At 43.4% G+C, this 27,223-nt stretch overlaps 1 protein-coding gene across 7 annotated transcripts in view; it reads left to right on the top strand.

The window, feature by feature from the left end:
* TSNARE1 (t-SNARE domain containing 1) overlaps positions 1 to 27,223 on the top strand; it is a 472,834-nt gene that overhangs the window by 236,030 nt on the left and 209,581 nt on the right. For 6 of the 7 annotated variants that reach the window (XM_063405835.1, XM_063406108.1, XM_063405746.1 and 3 more), the window contains one exon: positions 9,143 to 9,310. In XM_063405835.1, coding sequence (XP_063261905.1) covers positions 9,143 to 9,310 — 168 coding nt within the window. The remainder of the gene's footprint in view (positions 1 to 9,142; positions 9,311 to 27,223) is intronic. The other variant, XM_063406275.1, reaches the window with a different exon arrangement.

A 27,223-nucleotide genomic window follows, 5' to 3' on the forward strand; every position in this document is an offset into this window, starting at 1 on the left:
AGGCCAAGCCTTTCATTCCCTTTAGTTAAACTTACATTTTAAGGTTGTTTACAGGTTGGGAGATTAGGCTTAGTTGGATGGGAATTATCACTGGCCAGAAGAAAGAACCATCAACCCCTCCTGTATGGAAAGGGGGGCACTGGGAAAGTTCAATTGATGTTTTGGGGCTTTAGTGGTAACACTTAGAGGGACAGAAGCCATTTCACTAATTTAGTTGAAAATGTGATCTCTATTTCACTGAATGTATCTCTTTAGGAACAGATGCTACAGATCCTTTTAATTGTAAAATTCCTGTCTAACTGGGCTCTGCTTTGCAGTGGTCTTCCATAATTGTATACTTAAAAAGACTACAATCAAATTCAAATTTCCAAGTGTCTTTATTTCATCCCAATATTGCCACTTGGATGACTGTGTCCCTTGAGCTGTAACATCTGATGTTTGGAGGAAAAGGGAAAAATAAAATTTGGTTTGAAGCATGGGGACATTATAACAGGAAATTAATTCTTTGTCTCCCTCTACATGAGAAGGTCATGGATCATTTATTGTGAGTCCTGAGAAGGCCACAAAGATGTCCAGGAAGCTGGAGCACCTTTGCTCTGGAGCCAAGCTGGGAGAGCTGGGAATGTCCAGCCTGGAGAAGAGAAGAATCCAGGGAGAGCTCAGAGCCCCTTCCAGAGCCTAAAGAGACTCCAAGAGAGCTGGAGAGGGACTAGAGCACCAGGAAATGGGCAAATGACCTCAAACTGAAATAGGGGAGATTTAGATTAGATATTAGAAGTTATTTAGTGTGAGGCTGGTGAGGCCCTGGCACAGGTTGTCCAGAGAAGCTGTGGCTGCTTCTGGAAGTTTTCCAGGCCAGGTTGGACAGGGCTTGGAGCAGCCTTGGACAGTGGAAGGTGTCCCTGCCTATGTCAGGGATTGGAGTGAGATGACCTTTAAGGTCCCTTTCAACCCAAACCTTACTCTGGTTCTATGACTATTCAAAATGAGACTCTTTTGTGGGTGGTGCCAAAAGTTGTGGTGGGATGATGAGGTGCAGTCCCAGCCTGCTGCTCAAAGCTCAGCTCCTGCTTCCATCCTTCTCTCCCACATATGTGGTGACAAGATTCCTCTGATTTTTGTCCCAATTTGGGGTCAGGCTTTTGGGCAGCAACAGAAGCATCCTGGCAGTGCAGGGGCTGTAAAATGGGCAGATATTTTTTAAAGAGTCGCTAAATGAGAGTGGTTCTCAACATCAGGCTCTGAACATTTGCTTGGACACCGAACAGTCCACTGAAACCCTGCCAAAGGCCAGGAACAAAGAGAGATTAAAAATTTGATGCCAATGGAGTTTTGTGGGAGTCAAACGTTTCTAAAAATAAAACTGGCTGAGCAGTCCAAAAACAAAATGTAAAATACAAAAGCAGTGGGGTTGTTTTGTTTAAGAGACATGCTTTTTATTTCCAGCATCTTTCTGCCTTTCCACTGCTCCAGAGTGGCACTGTGCCCATGCTAGAGGTTGTCTCTGCTGCAGAAAATCAGGCTGAATTTGGTTCTTGACTCTGTGTGAACCCAGGAAAAAAATGACTTCTCACAATTCCAATTTTTTTTGGTTCTAGATGGGTGTTAATGGACGAGCCAGTGACTCATTCTCCTTCTTTGTTTGCCTTTCTAGCAGGAACCTGCTCACCAGCTGTGCAGCACATATGTTGGGAGGCAGAGACAACACGATACTTTCTAGACAGCCCTGATGTGTCTGTGAGCTCTTTCAAGCATGAGCCATTCACAGGAATGCTGGGGGTTTCAGCTGCTCAGCGAGGGAGCTGCGAGCAGGGAGCTCTGCCTCGCATCAGGATCCAGGGACAGCAGAGCTCAGCTCTCAGACAGCACTGCCAGCCAAAACTTGCTGCCAGCAGAGAGGTGCAGAGACAGAGAGTGCTGAGAGCATAACACAGACAGCCGGGAAGGGGCAGGAACAGCTTTAGCAGCGTGTTGTGATGCTGTAACAACACCAGTGAAAGCTCCCATCCTGACAGCCTTAAAGGAACGTTTATCCACTTGCCCTGTGTCCATGGAGGTGCCACCTGAAGGTGGTGGCAGCCCAGGCAGCTGGCTTTGGGAAGGATGAAGCCATTCAGTGAAATGGGTTTGAAAAGCAGAGCATGTTGGATTGCAGAGAGGGGAGAGGTGTGCCTCTCTTCACTGATGCTGTTTGGTTTCACTTATGTCGCTGTGGGACTCTATTTGCATGGTAGATAAAGTTGCCAAATCAAGAGGAAAAAAAAGAAGGAGAAGGACTGGAAATAGGAACAGAACAAGCTGCTCCCTCCTCCCAGCAGACAGGTAAAAGTAAATGGCAAAATGTAGCCTTCGCAATCAACTGAAGTTTGATCTGGAAGCTGATGATCTCCATGAGCAAAGTACGAGTGTCAGCCCCACCATCTAAGCCTGGTAGGAAGGGCGTTCCTCCTAAATTTGGTCTTCACTGTGGGTAGAAAATGTGCTGAGCTTCTTAAAAGCACATCAGTTATCAGAGAGCTAAACCTCGGGCCCCTGGCTTATTTTCTTTTTCTTCATCTACCACAGACAGGTCATTTAATTCTCCCACCCTGAGTACAGTAAGATCGACTCTGAACTCAAGCAGCCCTGGGTGATGAGGTCAGGATTGCTTAGAATGAGTTTGGTGAAGTAATAAAGTCTTGAAGGCAAGCTAAAGAAGAGGAAAACAGTAGGAGGTATGAACTAGGTACTCTTGTTACTAAGTCTCTTCCAGTTCCAGGAATCTGAAAAGATTTTTCTCAGTCCTCATGACTGCAGAGCCCTGAATGAGTAAATTTAAAAATGCTGAAAAGCAAACTAGCAAAATACTTTCTGTTGATACATTTTCCCTAAAATTAGTAATTTCTTGCAGGTTCTGTAGTAGGAAGCTAGTGGAAAGAGTGATTTTCTTGCTCAATTTTACATTACGTTCATTCAAAAGTAAACACCTTGATCAAGAGTGAAGAAGAAACACATGAAGGATTCTAGTTAATTTAAATAAAAATGCACTTCAACCCTTCCCTTTATGCTAATTTCCCCATCCTGGTTTTTCTCATGCTACATTGGTGCAGAGTAATCAAATTTGCATAAGTTGAAGAAAATGCTGAATCCATTTCTGTATTTGGCCTGGTCAGTGATGCATGCAGGCAGGATTCAACACATTTCACTTGAAAGTTGTCCTTGTTGTGGTAATTTTAAATTTGGCCTTTTTTGAGTGAAGAGGAAGAGCAGGCAATGGTCAATTCGTGACTTCTTGTGATGCATTTCTTTCCCAGTTGTTGTGGGAAGCTCCTCTCCTAAGACAACAGAGCTTGGATTACCAATCACTGCTGTGATCTTCTGTGTGAAAGATAATGCAAAACTGTAATATCACTATTCCTCTCCTCTAAAAGATTTAGAAGTCCCAGGCTGCTTGTTCTGTGCCTGCCTGAGGCCTTTCTACCTGTAATTGCTTTGGGCTTTTGCTTGGCGTGGTACATCTCTAAATCTCATTGAGCCTGCAAGGTTAGTTGTTTTGGAAGGGTGGTTTGAGAGTGATCATCTAATCCAATTTCTCTGTCAGCCTTAACCTGGCTGTATTTTGGGGACAGTCAGGCCAAACTGGCTGCTCTGTGTCATTTTTGTCCCAGGCAGCTTTGCGGTGCCAACCTGCGATTAAAAATGTGTCAGGCAGAGTAACTCCAGCAGTGCTCTGCACTGTGGCCCTCCATGCATGGTGTTTTATTGATCTCTAATGCAGACACTCCAGCCTCATTATTCTACACGCAATAAAATGTGAATCTCTGAGCCTGGATGCTGCTGAGAATAGGAGATCCTCATAAAGGCTGTTTATGTGTCTATATGTACTATAAAGCAAGAGATAAACATCTCTGCATTTGCATTTGGTTTGAAAGCCAGAGCCAAATGTTGTTACCCAAGGAGATGTGAGAGTTTGCAGGAGCTGTGGGAGGTGTAGTGGTTGCTGCTGGAGCTGGCCATATCCCTGCTAGAGGTGCAGGAGGCTTCTGGAGATTGGGGAAGGTAGAGCAACCTTCCTTGGTTCACTCCCTGAGTCACATAAAAGCTCCGAAATGCTCTTTTTTCATGGAAGAATTCCTTGGAGCTGCCTGCAGTCTGTAGTACAAAATTAGCTCAGACAAGTGAGAGTGGCTTTACCTGTGCTCCTATAAACTGAGGGGTAACAAGGAATTTGTGAATGGGGCTGTGCATATCAAAGGCATCTCCAGGCCATTACAGCCCAGCCATGCTCCAAGTGCTTGAAATGTGAGTGTGAATGGAGTAGTGGTCAGACAAAAAGGAACTTGAGCTCCTTCTCATTCTCCAAAATTAGTTTTTCAGTCCAGGGGATGCACTGCTGACTCAAATTGAGCTTGCTGTCAACCAGGACCCCCAGATCCCTTTCCAAGGGCTGCTTTCCAGCCTCTTGCTCCCCTTCCCCCCTCTGACAACAGCTCTGCCACATCCATCCCGAGATACTGTCTTTGTATCCTCTTCCCAAACTTTCACACAAAGAAATTAAACCCTCCTCCCCAGGATACAAGCCTGGTGGAGCTTGGAATGAAAGGAGGTGGTGTAGAAATGGGTTTATGTTGTCTCATTCCAGGCTTAGTCTCAGCTCTCTTCATGGCGAGGTTGAAAGTGGAATTTGTGAGTGTCTTCCTCAGGCCTTCATTCTCCTGTCCCTGTGGTGTCACTCACCTGGTGGACAGTCTGTAAATCCAGCTTCAATAAGTCTTGGTTATTTACATCAACTCTGACAGTTATTTTTGGCAAGACTGAGAGAAGCCCATCTTATTTCTCACCTTTATTATCCATCTTATACTAACCTGAGCTGAAAGGAGTGTGTGTGTGTATCCCTATTTGTCTCAGTTGTATAATTTTTGTCTATATCTTTAGGTTTTGGGGAGGATTGGAGAGGAATTTTTCCTTTGAAATCACAAAACATTTCTCTGGCTCTAAAAGACATTTCCCATCCATCTCCAGTCAATATTTCATGCCCTGAATTTGTGGTGAGGGAACAGTCCTGTAACTGGCAATCAGGAATGGCATCAGTGAAGTTAGTGATGTAAAAAAGAGCTGCAGGGCTGGGAGGTGCCAGGACACTCTCACTGCTGCAGGAGTCTCCCAACCCTCTGAGGATGGACTGTGAGGGCTGGCTGGTGTTGTGTTAGCTGGAGTTCCCATCAGATTTCTGCTTCTCTGTGGAGTAGAGACCATATGGGAGCCAGAAGTGAGGTCATTTCAATCCCTTGCTTGGTGATTGTGTGTGACAGGAGTTGTCAAATTTGTGATGTTCTGTATGTTCTGATAGACAAATGGGGAGTGAGGCAGGACCAAGGTTGAGAAGGGGTTATTTTTGGAGGGGTCTCAGACATGCAACTTCTGAGGCAAAGATTTTGCTGCTGATAAAGTACAGACACTGACAGAAGCTGTCACCATCCAGATAAAACCTTTTTTCTTTTTTTCCCTTTTTTTCCCCCTATCAGCAGCTGCATATAGCATCTCCCCATTGGCAGAATAAATCTGATAAAAAAATGTAGCTGTAAGCAGTAACGATTTTATCCTGGTGAAAAGATTTTATCCAACAAGAAAAATGTTGTGCCTGGGCATAATTTTTCAGATATGATGAACAACAGCATGGTATGACCCTCAGTCCTAAGGATTTAGTTTAAAAAAACCACTGAGCATGTCAGATATACTCAACTTTTTTTCTGCTATATTTTTTTCATTGGCAGAGTTCAGTTTATAGATACTTGACAAAGCATCTTTATACTTTGTATAGATCTTGACAAAAATCTGCCAGAGGCAAATTTCAACAAAAGAACAACTTCAAACACATCCAATTAACAATTTATGAAAGGAAATACGACAGAAAATTACACAGAGATTCACAGGGCATAAAATTTGGCACTAAATCAAATTTATTGTGGAAATGCCTGTACAGGGAGTTATGGCCCCTTCCAGTGCAGTGTCAAAGGGAACTTTATCTGTGGAGGCTCAGCAAGTGCCCTCCATCTGATCTTTTCTTGCTATAAATAAAATGTTTTGTCAGACATGGCAATGAACATAACTCAGAAGGGAATGAAGAGCACTGATAAGCCTGGCTATATGCAGCTTTCAATCAGAAGCATTAGAAGTGATTAGATTTCTTCACAGTTTCAGATTTAAGATTTTTTCACTTCATCACAGAAATTAGGGGCCCAGTACCATGGACAGCACAAAAAAAAAAAAAATCACTTTTTTTTTGTTAGCGCAGCATGCAGACCCTGATAGCAGATCGTGGTGACTGCATTTAACATTATTATGGAGCCATTTTTATGTCTGGAAGGAAACACCAGCCCCTCTGCATCCTGTTGTTTTACTGATTCACTCATTCAGCAGCCGTGGTTGGATTTTTTTGGAAGATGTTAAGGATGCAAACTCAAGTAATTGCCTTCAGCAGCTCTGAAATTAACTTAGGCCACTACTTTGTTTAGGCAAAAACGATCTGTGTCTAGACCTTTACCTATTTAAACACATGGATAGCTGGTTTTCTTCTAAAAGATGACTGAGCAGCAGCCCTTGCAATGTGTTTTCTGAGGAATTTGCAGGGGGGATGTGTTATTTACAGATACTGGGCCCAGCAAGTGATTCTGACAAAGAAAGTTGACACAGGCCAAGATAAAGCATATTTATGGTACATTTACAACCTAATCTGAAGAGCTGGTTGCTGCCTCTCCTGTTATCCCTGTGCTCCCACAGCAGAACAGGAAGCATTTGAACACTGGTAAATTTGCTGTCTTTCCACCAAAATTCAGACCTGCATAAGACAAGCATGGCTTTGAGTGTCCATCCATGGGCATTGAGGTCCTTGCTGTGACCACAGCACACAGATTTCATCAGAACACTTTTCCTGTGTCTCCTTAAGACAAAATCTTGGGATCTTCCAGCCCACTTGGCCATGTGAAGTTTGCCTCTGCTCATTTGAGCCCACTGGTGAAGATGAGAGGACACCTCTGTCACTAAATGAAGCATTAGAATACCCCAAGGATTTTTTCCAGAGTCCATTAATACACTCTTTTGGCACTGAAACACTCTACTAGGGAAGTTAGTGTCCAAGGCACGTAGTAATTAGTGAATAAAATACCCCCAGAGTATCTTAATCCTATTAAAATATGTCTTATAAAGTGTAAATTAATCTTTAACCTAATTTTAAATGATGATTTGCCTCCTGTAACACACCCTTTCTCAGTAGATCCCTGGAAAGCAGAAGGTGAAACAAAGTAAAACATTAATGTTAAAGATTTTCATCTTTTGTTCATATTTTGAAAGATACTTGACTGTTTGCTGCTGATATTCCTATTTCCTTCTACTTCTTTCATCACCCCACTTCCTTCACTACATTGTGTTATTTTCTTTGTCTCGAATGAGGTATGGGGATAATAATAATGAATTAATTTCATGAGACAAAGTCTAAGTGTAGGCAAATGCAAAAATTCTTTTGTTTCTTAATACAGGAATTGCATACTTTTTAAAGAATTAAAGCAGAGTTAGAGAGTTAAATAAACATTTCCAGACTCAAGTCCTCCCAGTCCTCCCAGTTCTCCAATCCTGTCCCCCTCCATCTAAATGCCCTGCAGCCTCCCTTCCTGTTCACACTGTGGGAATTCAGGGGAATTAATAATTTTGAAAATGTAGCCACAGTAAGACAGCAAAGGTTTTTATTTTTCAGGCACAACTCCCAGTGTTTGGGCTTGAGACAAACCCAGATTCAGAGAACTGAACATCCCCCTGAGTCCTTGTTTTCTCCTACAGCTTTCAGAGGCTTTGGGGATGTTTATGTCAAGGATGTGCTGTGGCCACTGCCATTTCTTCTTTCAACTTCAGAGCATCAGAAGCACTTGGATGGGTTTTTTTTATTGTAACTTCTGGTTAGGAATCAAAGCTCAGCTCAAGACCAAGTTAGAGGACCATGGACATTGTTTGAAGTGAATCCTGCAGTTGTAAGGTTAGAGCCTTCAACGGCACCTCTTAGTTTACAACTTGAGCTCAGCCTACAAAGCAACCTTGAGTCAGGTCATTCTCCTAGTCCAGTCAGGACTGAACCTGACACAGGAACAGAACCTAAAGGCTGGGTGGAGAAGACCTTGTTAAACCTCTGCCCCTACTTCTGTTTAGATCCAACTGGTTCTTGAACAAGGTTTTAAAATCTGAACCTGAATATGAGTGCAGCTCCCAGAACAGAAGAAAATCTTGAGGCTTATAAAACAAGTTAGGGGCTTTTAAAAAAGAGGGAGACAAGCTTATTAAACAGGCAGATAGGCCATGGATGGATTTTAAACTGAAAGAGGAGATATTTAGATTAGATATTAGGAAGAATTTCTTTCCTCAGAGGGTGGTGAGGCCCTGGCACAGGTTTCCCAGAGAAGCTGTAGCTGCCCCATCCCTGAAAGTGTTCCAGCCCAGGTTGGAGGTGTTTTGGAGCAACCTGGGATAGTGGAAGGTGTCCCTGCCCAAGGAAGGGGGTCAAATGAGATGATCTTTGGGGTCCTTTCAGCCCCAACCATTCTGTGACTCTGTGGCTGTGATCAGATGTGTCAGAAAAACCAGGTCAACTCCACAGAGTGAACACCACAAACCTGTGAGTTCAGCTCAAGCTGATCACTCTGTGCTCACACCATGCAGTGATTTCCCCTTTCTTAAGCTGTGCTGTTTATCTCACAAATGGAGAAGATTGGAACCTTTGTATTTTGAATGTTGCAAGTTGGATCATAAAATCTGCATGACAAATGAGTAGGACTTCTCTGTTCCCAAGTGTCTAATTCAGAAAGAATTTGCAGGGAAATGAAACAAGGTAAATGCGTTATTTTTCAGCTGCACATAACGTTTTGTTCTGTCAGAAATGTGGGAAATCAAAATTGGTTACTGGGGCCCAAAGGTAGCTCAGGAGATCTGACTTCACATCCTAACATTTTGTTTGAGACTTGAAACGTTTCCTCTCATATAATTTACTTTTCTCCTCTTCACCTTTTCACCACAGTTTACGCCATCTCTTATATGAATATTTTCTTTCCCTACACTAAAGCTGTGTAAAACTGGAAAACATTTACACTTCCTTTGCTTTCTTTCCCCTCTCCCATCTCAGCAGAGCCCTAAGACCCCCTTCTCTGACCTGCCTGACGATGAGAAGATCTTTAACGGAGGGGATGGTGTGTGGCAGAACCAGGGCCAGGACCAAGCCCTGCTCTCAGAAATCACGGAGGAGGATTTGGAAGCCATCCGCCAGCGGGAAGAGGCCATTCAGCAGATTGAGGTCAGTAACCTCCTCCCACCACGGTTTTGTGAGCTGGGAGCACAGAATCCTTGCCTTGTGCCCTTATCAACACAAAGGAAATGCTGATTTGCATCGCTGCCAGTGCAGCATTGCTAAAAACAGAGGAGGTCATCAAGGATATCCAAACATGGGAATCAGTGATAGAAGGAAAAGTTGGAAATCTGTGTGGTTTGTAATGAAAAGGACAAGAGTTAATTAGTGTTCATGGGCTGATGGTTGGGTTCTTCCCTGTGAGCCTTCCACAGCAGAGTCTGTGGTGAGGTGCTTTAATTGAGCTGGGTTCTGCTGCAAAACAACTTCTTCAGTGCACGCAAATCTGAAATTTGTCACAGGCAAAAACCACTCAGCTTTACCATCAGAGAGAATAATAGGTAGACAAAGGGAAATAGCTTGTTAACCTTTTCAAATTATTCAATATTTTGCCGTATCAAAGTATTTGGACATTCTTGATGTAGTTAAAAGAGGACATATTATTTTTATTCCTCTTTTTTTCTTTTTTCCAAAGGGCTGTAAAAATATGCAATGAAAGGAACAAAAAGAGGCCTGAATAAGTTAAACATCCCACATTTTTCTTTTTATACTTTCCTTTTTACGCTTTTGGGAAACTCTTGTTAGTTAAATTTAAGCGATAAATGGGTAAAACAAGAACATGTTAAACCTTCCTAATTTGTATGCTTTTACAGACTTAAACTCAAGATGAACCAAAAAAAGAGGGCTTCAGAATAATCAGAACATTTAATTAAGGGCTATACTTTGTCCTTTAATTGGATTGAGCTAATTTTATCAGGATAGATTTTGGATTTCAGTGCAGCAAGAATTATGATTGAGTTAACAGTGCAAAAAGGGGACAAAAGTTCCTGCTGGGAGCTGGTGCTTTGAGGTTGGGACCTCTGTTTGCAAACAGTGATGGACACATATGACTCAACCCTCCAAGTCAGAAATTTTGACAGTTTTACAGGAGTGGGTCGAGGTCAGTGTTTGTCTAATTTCTGTTGTGGTTCACTGAGCGGAGATGAATGAGCTTTGTGGACTTGTGTCCATTACTGGGGGTGAAACTGTCAAAGAATGTTTTCTCGCTGGGTATCTTTGGCTGTGAATTGTCATTTTGCACTTCGAGGGATCTCGGTGCATCCAGCAGGACAAACTGTAGGGAACTTTGTTGCAAAGAAAGTTCATGCTTTGGGCTGTTCCTGCACTTTGATGTTCAGGAGGGATGGTAGCAAATGTGATTCTGACATGATCTTGTGAACACCACCACCAGCTCACTGGAGATATGCAATATTCTGAGTAGAATCTTATGCACTGTTTTCTGGGATGACCCTGCTTGAGCAGGGATGTTGGACCAGATGACCCCACTGTGGTGCCTCAGCCACTCTGAGGTTTCTATGATTTTGTGATGCCGTTTGTTTGAAATATAGTCTGAGCCTTTTTTAGTTTGTCTTTATATTGCCCCTGTCCTCCCCAGGAAAAAAAACCCATCAAAACACATTTAGTAGTTGCCCATTAGGCAGTGGGGAATGACAACACCCAAGGCAGCCTCAAGCACACCAGCTTTGGAAAGTCAAGATGTGCAGTTGTGTCTCCTTGGAGAGATCTTTATTTATTTTGCTGCTTAAATCCAATTTCTGTGCCACAAACTGATGTCTCTGCACCAAGCTGCAGAGGAGCATGTGGCCATGGTGGGGGGGTTGAGAGGGATGAAGTGAACCCAATCACAATCCTAAATAACTTTAAAAAAACCCAAACAAATACCTATGTTCATGTATTGTGCAGGGTTTGTATCTATTGATTTGATCCTGGATACATTTCTGCCTAGTATGAACTTACCTCTGAATAGCTTAGTTTATGCAATTAATGATTTAGCCAGCTTAAGCAGTTAATGTTGTTTAGGCTTTTACTTCCTGAGAATGTGTGCACTTTCTTTTTACCTGTTTTTACCCCATCTTCTCTATCCATTTTACTTTGCTCTCAAAGATCCCTGTTTATCTGCTAACAAGGCCTGCATTCCACAAACATTATTTCAAATGTAGCTTAAACATTTCTCCTCAGGGGGGAAAACATTTAGGACCAATCGTATTTTGTTTAACATCTCTTTTGAAAGAAATATAATGAAAATGAGTTTTTTTGGACGGCATTGTTCCTCTCCCCAGCTGTATTTGAATAAGCAGATGGTGCTTTTAAATAATTTTCACTGTGTTTTGCTTTTCTGTTTGTTGACCCACATGAGAATATTTCCTGTGAAAGGACTCATCTTGCACATTAAAACTTCCCCGTTTTCAGTAGAAATTGTGGATTCCTTGAGCTCACAGTCACCACAACAACTTTTTTCCAGTATATTTTCATAACCAGTGAGTAGCCAAGTAGGTTAAAATGGCACATTATTCCTAACTGTCAAACACAACTAATAAAGTAAATTTATTGCCGACTTGATGTATAGCATTTGTTGTCCTTTGTTCTTTGGGGACCAGAATGAAGAACAGAGCTGTGTAGAACTTGTTTTGTGCAAGTAGATTGGTCTCACTGGGATTTCCATGTTGCTGCATATCCAGCCCCAGAAACATGCAGATTTTGAGCAGCACAAGAGAAATTGAAAGAACATGATATCTTCTGATTACACACAACTTTAGAGAAGCTCATGGTGCTGGTACCAGTCATGGGACTTTTTTTTAAGAAACACTGAATTTGCCCTTTTTACAAGAAAATCCTTCTTCGTTGATGAAGAAATACGGAAATAAATTCTCTTGTCTTATGTCCTGAAAAACAGATATAAACTTGTGCCTATAATAGACATTTTCTTAATGTTCCAATGACTTTTTCCCACTTGTGTGTTTTCCAAAATCTCTTCAGAGGTTCGGGTTAATGGGACATTGTTCTCTGACAGGAACATCCCTCGAGGCACTTCGCAGTTCCCAGTTTCCACCTAGACAGATAACAGCCAAGTCAAAAGTTCACCTGGCTGTTCATTTTATTTAAATGTGCTCCTTTTGCTATTGCTTGCAGATTAAAACCAGAGACGTCTGCAAGGGAGATGTCTCGCCAAAACCTTACATTTTGGATAAAGATCTTTATTGCTTGGAAATGTCAAAATCTGGTAGGACACAGCAGCCTTGACACAAGTGTTATTTCTTAAAATATTGCTTTGAACTGTTATATAAAACCTATTTTAACTTGAACTGTATTGGCAGTGAATAATAGATGCCATAACAACTTTATATATAGCACTGTAAAATGTGCCATCAGAAATACATGAGCTGAACTGTAATGTGCATTGTCAGTGCTCAGTGCTGGCACAAGCTCTGTCACAGCAAATATATACATAATATATATAATTTACCATCCCATGCCTTTCATTTGCACCTGTGGTCATCTGAAAAATGGGAGGAGATAAAAGTTTGAGCAGAAATGGATAAGCACTGAATGGGGAACGGCACTGAATTTCATCTGGTGGCTGGAAAGATCTATAAAAAAATTCTAAATGCTGTATTGATCCAGAAAGTCTCCTGTGATCCTCCCCATACAGACAGCTTCCCCAGGGGCCACAAGGAATGGAAATGAGGAAAAACTTCCCCAAGATGGTTCACCAGCCCTCTTCCTCTCTCACAGCAGTTTCCCATCCCCACACTTCCACAGAGTGGGCATTCTCCTGCCTTGGAGAGTGGGAGATGTCCCTTCCCATGGCACAGGGCTTGGAACAAGATGATCTTTAAGGTCCCTTCCAACCCAAACCACTCTGATTCCATGATACCCTGAAGACAGCAAAAGACATCCCAAGAACTGCATTTTAGTTTATGCATCCCTTGGAAAAAGACAAGGAGAGAGATGGACAGGTTGTGGCAACAGGTGTGAGGAAAATGCTTTTATTTTTAGGAGGGGTTGTTCCCTCCAGGTCGTTGTTGAGAAATGTTGATGTTTGTTCCCTATCCGTTTTGAAGAGGAGTGACAGATGCCAGCCTCCATGCCTGTCACTCAAGCTTTTGCAGGCAGACAGAAATGGAAACACAATAAAAATAAAACAAAAGAAAGCCCCACAGAGTCTGGCAGAGTGTGTTTGTTAGCTCAAACATGTTCCTCGTTCCCTCATTACTACGTATCATTTCTTGCTGAGGGGTGTGTTCGGTAAAATCTCTCACCGGTGGTTGCAGTTTAGAGGGTTTAGTGCAAGTTGTTTTATACCTTTCATCAGCCTCAATAGTCCAGGGCTTTGACTTATGAGGGCTCAGCCTGTCTCTTCACAGAGGCTTTTTGACTCAGAGTAATGTATAAATAACACAAGACCATGACAAGCACCATCTGTGAACGATCTGGCGCCGTGTGAGTGTCAAGCTCTCCTCGTGACAGCGTTGGGGACCCTAATTATCCTGAGCTGCAGAGCTGCCTGCCAGGTTGACACGGCCATCCCTGGGACTGGTATTGAGTTGTTCCCTAAAGAACCAGCCCCAGTATCCTGCCCAGTCTAATTTAAAATGACCCGAGCTGCAGGACTGCTACCATTTATTTCGGGAGACTATTTCACGGTCCAGCAGGCTTCAGTGTTGATGAAATGCTTCCCTCTGTTCTTGCTAAAGATCCCTTTCTCATTCTCAGCTTTTTACACCTAGTGAAACTCTGCTGGACCCTGCAAATAATTCTTCTTCCACTTTGGCTTTTAAACTCTTCAAATGCTAGCAGTTATCCTCCTCATCACAAGTTGGTCTCCCTGCCTTTTCAGTCACTTCAGTGCTCTCTTCTCAATTATTTCCCATTTGTTAGTTCTTGGTCCTGCAGCAGCAGACTGTACATAGGATTTTGGTGTTGTACCAGAGCTGAACAGAAGAAATGTGTAAAAAGCCCCATGGATCCAATTCAGAGCTCACAAGTCCTGTTGGAAAATTTCTAGATAATTTCTGCACTAGTAAATTAAACTCACCATAGACACTTGAACCTGCTCTTTACACTTTTTAGTTGTTAAGCATAACCTGACACACTTTTGACCCAGATTAGCCAGTGCTTACCCTGTTACTGACACAGTCTGAGAGGTAATGTTTTCTAGAGACAATTTGGGTGCAGCCACACTGTTCAGAGGGTAAGGGGATTTAATGATGTGCATGCAATGAAGTGCAGTTTCAGTGCCTGAGAACAGACATCTCCCATGTCCTTGTACAGCTGTAGCCCTATTGATTTATGAGTTGATCACAAAAATTTCCTCTAGTCCTCACTGACATTTAGGGAAGGGGAAGAGCAAGGTGAATTAAGGGTGAATTTTGTGGGAAACTGCAAGCCTGAGGGCGAAATGAGGTAGGTGTACAGTGAAAATAGCAGTTGAAAATGGGGAGAAGCCTTAGCAAGTCTGGAGAACAAAGAACAGCCTATCCCAGTGGAATCCTGCAGTGGCCATTTCCATTGAATGTTGATTTGAACTGTGCCTCCCTCCCTGTGCCCCTTTGGCCTCCAGCACTCCTGCATTTCTGTCAGGGATTTCCCTTTGTGTCAAAACTACTCTCACTCAATCTGCATGTCTTTAGCATGTTGCTTTCAAGATGTCACTGTCATGCCAGGCAGGTCTAAAAAGTTTCATTCATTTTAGATTCAGGGGTTCTATGAGGATCACAGAGTATCCTGAGCTGGAAGGGAATCACAAAGATCACATGGTCCAGCTCCTGGCCCTGCACAGGACATCCCAAGAATCCCACGGTGTCCCTGAGAGCTTTTCCCAAATGCTCCTTGAGCTCTGTCAGGCTGGTGCTGTCACCACTGCGCTGGGGAGCCTGTTCAGTGCCCAGCCACCCTCTGGGGGAAGAACCTTTTATTGATCTCCAACCTAAACCTCCCCTGACACAGCTCCAGACTGTTCCCTCAGGTTCTATTACTAAAACGGCAAACACATCACATGCTGTGTTTCCTTCTCTTTCCATTTTTCCACTCTCTATTAAGTGCTACTGTTATAAATATATTGATACACATCCATCTATTCTGTGATCCCAGTGCATCCTGACAGAGAGGCAAGAGATGAAATACCACTGGGTAACACATTGTGAAGATTCTCTCATCATCTCCTTTCTGCTCACACATCAATTTTGCTATGACTACATGCAAAAGTCCAAACTTTTTTTTCTTGCCTGGCTAAAACTGTATTTCTTCCTCTCCTCATGGAAATGCTTGGAGCTTGTGTATTTTTGCAATCAGTATTTTTTCATCAGGGATACGTGTACAGCCTTGGATATCCCTTTGCAAGACAGCAAGGTTTCAGGAATATATCACAAATCTTTTTTAGCTCTAGGCAATTTCTCATGTCTCAGGTGTAACCTTATGACTAAACTGTGTGTAGTGAAGTGTTTTTAACTAAATTGGAGAGGTTTCCACTGTGTGCAAGAGATAATTTTCCTTTTCTCACTTACATTCCCAGTGCCTTATCCAAAGACTGTTAGTGTCAGAGAGTCTTGCCCTAAACCCTTTCCCTCATGCACTATTCCTTCAGTAAGCTTGCATGAAGGAGGCAGTAATGAAAGCCTGGATTCAGCAAATCCCTTATGTGTGTCTTAACAGCTTTGCTGAATAGGGATGGACTTTAGAACCTACTAAAAGTGAAGTATTTCCTCTGCAGAAGGAGAAAATAGTGCTGAGACACACATAATTTGCTAACAATCTGAATTTTAGGAAGACACATCTGCATATTTATATCCACAGAAACTGAGCTGAGTTAAAGTCTCGTGTATGACTTGTCAATGTTCACTGATAAGGCTGAGAGCTGAAAAGAGAGAGATCTCCAGTTCTGGTGGTGAAATATTGTTTAGCTTCTGCAAATCCTCCTGCTTACGTGTTAATATTTCTTTGGTGAAAAGAATGTGTTACTTTCCTCCTCCATTTACTGCATTTTTGCCCAAGTTTTTGCCACCAGATGATGACTGTTCCAACAAAGGTAATATCTTGCCCCTATTTCTGTTAGCACAGACAGTACAAACATCAAATGCCTCATCCACACAGCAATTTTTGTGGCTGTGATCTGGTGCCCCAAGGGGGAATTATCCCTCTCACCTATCACTTAGGTTAGAGCGGTTCACACTGCAGTTCTGTGATGCTAATTAATAACAATCAACATCAATAGCCCATCAACCAGATGAGATCCTCTAGCAGTGTTTAAAAGAGCTGTCCCTGCAGGTTTGACTTCTTAACTTCCTGAACTGACTGATGTGCTTTCTTTTTTAATTATTTTGGGTAGGGAAGTCAGAATTTTCCCCAGTCAGGATGGGGGGAATTGGAGCAGGTGAGATTTAAATATGGAAATATGTGGAAATAAACATGGAAATATAAAAGTTCCTGTTGGAAAAGCCCTGAAGTATCTCAAGAACCCGCTGGAGATGCATCAGCCCTCCCCCATCAGAGCTCAGCAGAGAGGGAAGTGAACCAAGGATATTGAAAAGACCCCACAGAGGTAACAAGGGAAGAGATGACTGAGAAGGACAATGAAATCCACATTTCACAGCAAGACCAGTTCCCATTCCCTCCTATTTACCAAAAGGTGCCTGGTCCTTTATAAATTATCCTTGACAGGAATATTCTCCCACATCCTCACAGAGATTAGACTGAAAATCACATTCTTAACATTGCTAACAATGAATGTCAAATTTTAGAGGCTGATGACAAAGACAGTATTAGTTTATGCCCTCTGCACTATGCAGGCTCATTTAATTCAGGTGTTCTTTAATATTTTAATTGCTCCTTTATGAAAGAGGATGTTACAGAACTGTCTATCCCCACCACCCTTTTCACCATTTATCTACCCAGAGTGTCTCCTCTGGTTGTCATTTCTTTCTCTGCACTGAAGTCACCTCTTCCCATCTGTATTGAGGCTCTCAGACAGCTCACTTGAGGCAGAAAGACTATTAAGACTCACCTAGGAACTACAGAGAATTGCAAATTTTAGTATTATAATATATTTCCTTCATTGCAAATTCTTAGCTGGACCCCTGAGCAACCTGGTCTGACCTCAGAGTTGGTCCTGCTGTGCAGTGAGAGGCTGGACCAGAGCTCTCCTGTGGCCTTTTCAAACCTAAATTATCCTGTGATCTCATGATCCCATTATCTCTCCACCTCCTTTGACTGCACCACTGAGGGCTACCAAAAGTTCATGTGTTAATCTTGCTTCGGTCTAAGGACAAAACTTCTCTACTTCCCTGCCTGTGTGACCTCCCAAGTCAGCCTCATTCTGCCTCCTCTCCCATCCATTGTCACCACAGGCAGTTCATGCTTTGCTCCTCTGTTCATACAGCAATTGTCATTTGTTGGGGGAAATAGTTAGAATATTTTACCCATCAGAAAGATGGAGGAGAAGTCCTTTGAGGTGACCCTGTGCCCTGTGGGTCTGTGTGCCATCAGTGGGTTTGCCCAGAGAAGCTGTGGCTGCCCCATCCCTGGAAATGTCCAAGGCCAGGTTGGATGGGGCTTGGAACACCCTGGGATAGTGGAAAGTGTCCCTGCCCACAGCAAGGGGTGGAAACAAGATCATCTTCTAGGTCCCTTCCAACCCACACCATTCTGTGATTCTGTGACTTTGATGCAGAGATACAACCAGAGTCACATTTCAGAAGAACTCAGATCTCTCTTGTCCAGCAATAGCTGGAATGCAGGCGTGGTTTGCTCATGTTGGCATCAAAATCTGCATTTTTTGAAAATGTGGGCTCTTGTTGATATAAAGAAAAAGGTTTGAATATCTTGTAATTTAAGGCCAAGGTATTGCAGTTGAAGGAATTTAGATCAAAGATCAACACATGTCCAGAGAGATTTTGTAATTTTACTCTTACCTTCTACTAAGCTGTCAGAACTAAAATGACTCTTCTGGATCACTCAAAGTATTCCTGTGAATGTTTAAGACCTTTTTTTTCCAGGTTTTAAACTGTTTCATGGCTTTAAACTGAAAGAGAGCAGATTTAGATCAGCTATTAGGAAAAATCCCTTTCCTGTGAGGGTGGTGAGGCTCTGGCACAGTTGGCCAGAGAAGCTGTGGCTGCCCCATCTCTGGAACTGTTCCAGGCCAGGTTGGATGCAGCTTGGAGAAACTTGGGATAGTGGAAGGTGTCCCTGCCCATGGCAGGGGGTTGAAACTGGATGAACTTTAAAGTCTTTTACAACCAAAACCATTCCATGGTTCTGTGCTGTACCTACAACAACAAACATCTGCTTATTTTTAACTCTGCCTTTGGAGCTGGTGATTTTTGGAACAAATGTTCCTGAGTTTCATCTTCCCTTGTCAGCTGTCCCACGAGGGATAAAAGCTGCCACAGATTTCTCACCGTGCTCCTATTCCCATTTCACAGCTGGAGAAACTGAGACATTATGGATTGTTTCTCTGCCGGTGGAGCTCCATAGAAATGTAAATGCCTTACTTAAGACCTGGGAAAGAGTCAGGATCAGTGCCAGGATTTAAATGCTGCTTGTTCTACACTTCCATACCCAATTCTCTTCAGACTGTGCTGGGATGAGAAATCCAAATACAAGATCTGGCATGTTTAGCTTCTAATTTTTCTCCCCATGTTTGAATTGCGAGGCAGAAGGAGTGTGCTCCTGCTCAGAAAACAGTCATCCACTCAGCTTGGATGAAGATCAAGGAAAATTCTGATCATCATTTGTAACTGAAGGCAGATCTGCCCTACAGGGGGAGGCTTGCTTGTGGTGGTGTGTTTTTCTTTATGCATATTTTTGTAAACCCTTTTGAATGGTTTGTTAATATTTCCCCCCGACATGTATGGTTTTACCCAAAGTTTTCTCCTCACTCTCCTGGGTGTCATTCACCCCCTAGACTCACCTGTTACCTCTTCTACGTCATGTCAATCCTCCCAGATTCCTACCCCTTGTTCTGGAGAATTCCCTGTCAGTCCTTGTTGGAATGCTGGAAACTTGGATTTTGAGATTTTAGTGTATAGTGCTGTGTGTGGGTCAAGATGGAAGATTTTGGGTGTTAGACATCTAAGTCCTTCTTCTTCACCTTCTTCCCTCTTCTTCATGGCTTTGAGTGGTTTTCTCTAATTTGATGAAAAATGTCCGCATTGCCGGCCTTGGATGGTCATTATTGGGTCAAAAACATAAATAATGTAGGTGTCACCTTGGTATTGGGTACTTATCCCTTAAATAACCTTGGAAAGAGTTAGAGGCCATTTTACCTCGTTTCTCTAACTTGCTAGTTGGAACTCACACCTAGTGAGTCTATATATACTGTAAATAGATAAGAGATAATAAACAACCAAGTCTGAACTCAAACTTGAGTTTCCCATGTCTTTCATCCAGACCTCGGCCGAGATGAAGAAACCTGGACTGAAACAAGTCCTAAACCTCTCCCTGGAATTCCCCTATTCCAGGAGGCCCTGTTGGTCCATGTGACCCTTTTCACTCCCTTTGTCTTCCCTCTTGGTTCTCATATTTTGAGTCCCTCCCTAATCTCCTCCCTGTTGTATCCCTGATTGGATGAAGAATTGCATCCTCCCCTTGTTCCTCCCCTGTTTACAAGACTGTGCAAGACGCCGACTTTTTGGTTTTTTCATCACTGCCTTCCTTGAGGAATAAAATCCTTTCAGAAGCACAGGAGAGACCCCTCCCTGTTCTTTGTCCCCGTCCTAGACACCGAACCACGGGCTGTTGTTGAGAGCAGAACAGCCCTGCCCTGCACCAGCACCTGGGCCAGAGCAGGGCCTGGGGCAGCCACTCTGGAAATGTGCTGGGAAGTGTGAGCTGGCTCAGTTTCTCAAGCAGTGCATCACTTGCTGGGATGTGAAGTTTCATCCATGATATCATGACTTTATCACGAGATGCTGAACAGCAGCCTGTCTTCCCTGAGAGCACAGATTGCTCTGTCAGAGACCGAGAACTTCGTGCCCTGTGGAAAATCTTCAGATGTGAAGATGAGGCGAGAGGAGTGAGGGCAGGGGGGGAGGATCTGCTCTGTGCTTGTACATGTAAAACACACCTGAGAGGAAGCCTACAAGTGAATGTGAGTTGTGTCAGACAACGTGGTGTTGAGGGATTAAAAGATGAGTTTGTGGGTGTTTTGGGCCTGAGACTGATGTGCACAAGAGATTCAGTGCTTGGAGATGAGTGCTGGAGACTTCGATTAGCATGTGCTGATTTTCTCAACAATGCTTTATTGCTGGCTGCAGAAGAACTCTTTGCTCATTTTGCCCCTCTCATGGTTCCTGGCAGACCCTTTGCTCTCCTGGAAGTGGTGAGAGCCCAAATATCTGTTGGTGTTGAGGAGGAGCAACTTTAAATCTCATACAGCCCTGAGAGCTCTTGCACACTCTTGGAAAAGGCTGCTATCTCCTCATGCAGGAAAAAACTCAACTTCATCTGCAAGACCAGTGTGTGAAGGTAACAGCTACTGTCTCTTTGGCTGACCAATTTTAGGAATTGGCCACAAATCCAGTGAGTTGGAGGAATTACAATATCATAGAGTTGTTTGGATTGGAAAAGGCCTTTCAGATAAGGAATTCAAACCCTTGATGTGACTGCCAAACTCATCACTACACTGTGTCCCCAAGTGCCACGTCTAAACATCTTTTAAATCCCCCAGGGATGATGTCTCCACCACTATCCTGGGCAACCCTTTAAGGTTTTTTTTTTTTTCCTAATATCCAACCTAAACCTCCCCTGGTGTACCCTGAGGCCATTTCTTCTTGTCTACTGCTTGTTACTTGGGAGAAGAGAGAAGCCCCACCTCACTGCAACCTCGTGGGAGGACAGAGGACAACACTTCTTGTGCTCCAGATCCTTTGATCAGTCATCCCAGGCCCCTGAAGTCTCTGGATTGTCCTTTTAATTGCAACTTCATTGCTACCTAGCAGAAAAAAAAATCAATAATGGACAATAATCTGAGGGTTGTAGCAAGATAGGAAGTTTACTCTTCACATCTTTAGCCCAGACCCCAGGGAGGCGGTGGACTGCCCTAAGAAGTGGGTCTGCTCTGCACACTGGGCATTTGTTTCCCTTCAGAATGGAGCCTTTGCAGATGCTCTGTCATCTGTACCAAACGGGTGAACCAAAGTGCCTTCAGAAAACTTCAGTTTAACAAGGACTGAATTAATCTGATGGTTCAGTCTCAGACAAGAAAGCGCCTGTCCACGATCACTGCAGCTGAAGGGGGTTGCACAAAGCAACCCATGTGCTCTCCCTGATGCTTTAAAGGCTGACCTGAAACAGAGACTGGACAGAGCTAGAGAATAAAGTAGATATTTATTGAAAGGCTTCTAGGATCTACCTTGGGCAGGACAGGAGCCTGATCAAGGCTGCACCCAGGGTGTGACTAAGAATAGTCACAAAAATGGCTGACCCGTTACGAGATCTTACATTTTTTATAAGTTTTGGTCCATTTGCATATTGGGGTTTAATTGTACAATTACAGTTTCAGGTTGTGAGGTCTCATCCTTCTTGTTCCTCTCTTCAGCCCACCATTGTCTGTGCTTTTGGGCCTGAAAGTTGTCCTTGGTCCTCAGCAGGAAAAGGATTTTTTTTCTCTCCCTGCTCTGTGAAGAGAGCTGAGTGACACTGAATGTGAGGCTCAGAACTGCACCTAAGCAGCACAGAATCTGAAAACATGACAGATAAAACTTAAGGCATCATCCCCACTGCCCAAAACAGACACAACTACTCCTGAGAGTCTCCCTCCTATGGTTTCCAGGGATTTGTGTCTTTCTCAACAAAATTCAGATGAGAGCAGAAGTGTCTCTTTATTTTTGGGTTTTTTTCAGTGTGGGGTGCAGTGGGGAGTGGGAGACCACTAAAGAGGCAAAGTGAAGGATGTCTTGATCAGCAATGATTCAGCAGAATTTCATATTTAGTCTTGTTTTGACAGTCTCTATAAAAATCCTGCAAATTGCTGCAAGCTTCAGTCCTTCTGCCTGATTTGATTACTGGGTTCTGTGAGCAGCCCAGACCCAAAAGTCACTCTGAAAGCATCAGCCCCTGTATTTGGCATGATCCTTTAAAATAGCCCTTAAAAATGAAATTTCTGGAGCATTTCAGTTGTCACGCAAGGTATTTCTTCCCATCCTCTTTTTCCGTGCTAATTGAATTCAAAAAATGTAAAGTAGGGATGGGAGGGGTGGGCAGAAAGAAATGAAGAGCAAACCCCATAGCTACTCTGGCTCCCTGATTTCGGCACATTGTTGTAAATATAAGTCTCAGCACTGGGATGCAAGGACTTTTGGGATTAGGTCCTTCTATCCCGAGTGTATCAGGAGGAAATAAAAGGAAATGCTGCATCTTTGCATGTTGGTGCTGATTGCTTAGGAGGGAGTCACCTCCTCCTGAAGTCTGACAGGGCTAAGTCGCGTTCCCTCGGTTGTTTCCCCCTGATGTTCTGTCTGATTCATATCACTGAGAAGGGTTAAGGAAGGTGACTTCAGGTGTTGCCATTAGAAAATCAAATTGCAAAAATAAAGCATTAAAAATAAATGCCGCAGTGGAATTGCTGAGCCAGGGAATAAAGAGCTTTAAATGCAAACAGGGAACTGGCTGTGCGTTTCTCCACCAGTCACCTGCCTCCCTGTCTGAGGATTAAGGACTCTGCGTCTTTTAGTCCTGTGCCTTCCCATTCAGCTCCAGGTGCTGCTGAATGTCACAACTTTTTACAGCTCACCTATTAAAATTTAGAGGAACTTCCTTTTATTTGGATGGCAGGAGGAAGATTATTGCTTCCTCTGAGTCACCTCATAGGAGAGACCCAAGGAGAGCCTCTCATAAAAGAGAAGATTTTAAATATAGGTGAACCTCCCTAAATAAACTTCAGGAATTTGGTGAGTGGGTTAATTTGCCTATAGGGTGGATCTCCAGCTGTGGGAAATTATGATAGATCCACTGACTTCCATGCTGTCAATGAACTGGTATCTCCTTTTGAATGACTTTCAAACTCCTCCGAAGAAAAGCACGAACAGCATTTCTGTCATGCACAGCTTTCCTCTCCCCTGGGTGTTTTTGCAGGAGCACAAGGTATTTTACAGCCACACTCAAGCAGATCCTGCCACACTAGATCATCTTTCAATGTTTTTCTGTCCTTGTCCATCCCTCAAGGTATTGTGTTATCCCCTAAATCTCAGGGTGCTGTGGTTCTTCCCTGTTGTCCCAGTCTTTGCCCTGGACCTTTGCTGGGGGGCGGGAAGCAGTCAGATGGAATATTTTTTAGTATTCCTTCCTGCTGTGTGTTCCTAGGGCTGACAAGACCTCGTGGGATCACCATCCTTGCTGCAGGCAGAGGGCAGTCCAGAAGGATTTCAGGGCTGGAATCTGCAACCCAGAGAAAGTCTGGAGCAGGCTGAGGGGCAAGGTGAAAATCTCCAATATCAGAGTAGCACCATCATCTCCTAACTGGGGACAGTGTCATATCAGGAGTTTGTACAGCTTTGATGTCCCCAGGGCACCAGTACAACCAGTGCATCCCCACCAAACCCATGCAGTTGTTATACCATGGGGAAAAGAGTAAAGGCGTCAAATCTAGATCAGTCAGAGCCCTCTTTTCTTGTTCTCCATCCCTCCACTCCCCCCGAAACTGGCTTTGATTAATTTTGCAGCACTCTGTGTGGGAGTGGTGAGGTTTGGGTTAAAGACGATTATATAAAATACCTCTTGCTATTCTTTTTCTCCCAATTCCTATGGAGCTGGAGCACCTATTGTTGTGTGCCATCAAACAGGCTGCCACAATAGCTTTGGAGGAGCTGTGAGGAGCCAGAGCTTTGTTTCCCAGGTGGGTTTTCTCCGTAGGCATCAGGACGTCCCTGCGCCACGGTGGGTTGGGTCGAGTGGGTGGCTGAGCAGATGGCTTTGTACTGAAGGCTCTCTGATGCTCGGTGACCTTCAAACGAGGTGAGGCAGGTCCCTCTCCCCTGAGATCTGGGGTCAGGAGTGCCACTGGAGTGCCACCTGCCTCGGCCACGTTGTTCCTGTCAGCCACCAAGGCGCTGGCACTCACTGCCTGTGTTGCATCAGCACAGGGATAAATTAAGTGGTGCCAGACTGCCACCCCTGTGTTATTTAGTGCCTGCTGCATTGTGTGTCCTCATACTTTGTTTGCTCTTCTGGAAGCACCAGTGCATTAAGCAGGGGTTTTCCTTAGGCTGCTCAAGCCTCTCTGCTGCAGGAGGAATTTTCATTTCCCCCCTTACACTTGAATTTGTCAGTGTTGAACATCATCCACAGTCATATTATTGAAAGTGGTTAGCACCTTTTGATGTTTGCAGCAGCCCTGTCCAGCCTTGATGAGGCTAAATACAGAAATACAGCCTGGTTCTGCCCTGTGATTGCCCCCAGGCATTGTCTTCTACATCTTTTGTGTACCAAGTCCACGCTATTCATTATTCCATCCATTCCAGACGATATCATCTCACTGCCCTGCACTCTGGGCATTGCTCTGGATGCAGCCTGGCATTCACATCCAGCTGGCACATCCCACAGGGTCCAAACCCAGCTGCCCAAATTCAGTCTGGTTGGATTCGGGCACCTTTTAGGGTATTTTGAGACCTGGTAATGTTTAGCCAGATCCTCCCGGGGTTTTGGGAACGCCCTGCTTCTCACCAGGCAGCCAGACTCAGCTCCACGTTCCATTTTTCCTGGCAGATTTTTCCATCTTCCAGTCTCAAGGCTTGCCTGGAGGTTTTGGCTGTACCTGTAACCCCCGTGTCCCTGAATAACTGTGCCCACTTCCCCTGTGTAGCCTCCAGGTGAGACTGTTCAAGTGGTCCTGGGTTTGTTGATAGTTCTGTATCCAGCTCCTGCCCCAAGGGAGCTCACCAAAGGTTACAGTCTGGTGCATCTGAATAGAGCTTTCATGCTAACATGGAATTTGCAGGATTATCATGATGACATGAGTGTTTGGTCTTCTTTTTTGGGATTTTTTTTCCTCTCTCTCTGCCAGTGATTCACCTTCCTGGATCATTTATATTTAACAATGTGGCATCCAGCAAAATGCCTAGAGAAAGCTGGCTGTTAACCTTTTGTCAGGATGAAAACTGACCTACTTTTAATTTTGGGTTAGTTTTTTGTTTGGTTTTTATTCCCTTTTTTCTTTCTTTTTTCTTTCTCCTGACCTGCTTTTGCATTTGACATTGCTCTGTACCTCTCTCCATGGTAGTTACCTTCTGTAGTCACCTGAGGAGTGAAAACATCACAGACCTCTATAATCCAAAAGAAAATTAAAGCAGCTGGTTTGGACTTTCTTTTTCATTTCCACTGAGTTATCAACTTGTTTAAGGAATTGTGAGCTGTGATTTTCCTTAGAAGAACCAGGCTATCACAGCCTTGCATGTGCTTTGTTGCTTTGTTCTGTTTTAGCCATTTTACCACAATGTGTAAAGTTTTATTACTGTATTCATCATGCAAACAGCCAAGATTTTTTGTGAAGAACAGTTGTTTGTAATTGGCAATCTGCAAACAAAAAAAAACCAGGGCTTGTTCCTAAACAGGGATTGGATGTTCCTGTTAGCAAGGCTGGGGGATTCTGCAGGTCATTGGGATTTCTTGTCACCCAGAGCAAGGTGCTTTTCCCATAACTGGAGATTTCCAGGGTGTAGGTGTCCCTGCTTGACTTTAAGTCTTAAAATATTCTATGAAACTGATTTTAGACATCTGTTCTATCAAGACCCATGATCAGCTTCTTTCTCTTAATGTGCTGTATAGAATCTCCCCTTGTTAATCTCGAAAGCTCAAACATACATCCAAAATCAGTGATACCTGTGGGCTGCTTCTTTGCCAGACTGTTTGGACAAAATACTGTTTTCTGGGTTTTTTTTCTTTTTCTTTGAGTGGCAGTGATGCATCCCAGCCTCTGTCACCCCAATGGCTTAGAGAACTTCCTCCCTTTGTGTCTGAGTCGAGAAGATTTTTGTCACCTGAATTTTTTTTAATTTGAACTTGCATCTATAGAATCATAAAAATCAGAGAATAATAGAAAAGTTTGGGTTGGAAGGGACATTAAAGATCATTTAATTCCAACCCCCCCCTGCCCCACAGAAGAATGCCATCCACTAGATCAGGTTACTCAAAGCCTTGTCCACCTGACCTTGAACAGTTCCAGGGATGGAGCATCTCTGGAAGAATTTAAGGAAATAACAAGTATTTGTTTTTCAAAGGCCATTCTTGATCTACTTGTTTTCTGCTTCCTCCTCAGAGTATGGCATAACCAGATGGTTTCTAGGGTGACTTCTAACCCAAACCTTTCTATGATTCAATTCTCTAGATAATCACAGACTGACGATGCCGTGAGTAAATGCATTTATAAGCCATCAGTCTGGATAATGAAATCAAAAAATCCCAGTGTCCTGATTTTGCTGTGTATTTTTAATTGAATAGATGAAAAGCCTTCCATTTAAGCACGCCAGGGTTATCTAAGTAATATTCTGGCACATTGCCCTTTTTCACCAACGTGATTGTACATTCCAGCAACAAAAAGGGGAAAAAATCGATTCCATTGGAAGAAAATCCCAGTAATTGAAACTCATGTTAATTGCAGATCAGAAGAAGAAAATTGTTTTTACTATTTCGTAAAACTAAGTGACAATGTGAGTAAGAGAATCGTTGGCCCATGCCAAGATGAGATTTTTCTTTTGGTCTTGGAGAATGATGCAAGACCCGCTTCGATCTGACCTTGCAAACCAGTAGCAGTATCTCAAACCAGGCAAACATTTCTGGTGCTGCCAAAACATTATTTTTATTCTGGAGGGATGTGAGAAAAGGCTCAGGCAATTTGGTCTGCTCAGCCTGGAGAAGAGACTGAGGACAGGCCTCACTGCAGTTACAATTTCTTTGTGAGGGGAAGAGGGGCAGGCACTGATCTCTGCTCTGGTGACGGTGACAGGACCCGAGGGAATGGCCTGAAGCTGTGTCAGGGGAGGTTTAGGCTGGATGTTAACAAAAAGTTCTTCATCCAGAGGGTGGTTGGGC

Source organism: Prinia subflava, chromosome 1, assembly GCF_021018805.1.
Source record: "Prinia subflava isolate CZ2003 ecotype Zambia chromosome 1, Cam_Psub_1.2, whole genome shotgun sequence".
NCBI classification, from domain to species: Eukaryota; Metazoa; Chordata; class Aves; order Passeriformes; family Cisticolidae; genus Prinia; species Prinia subflava.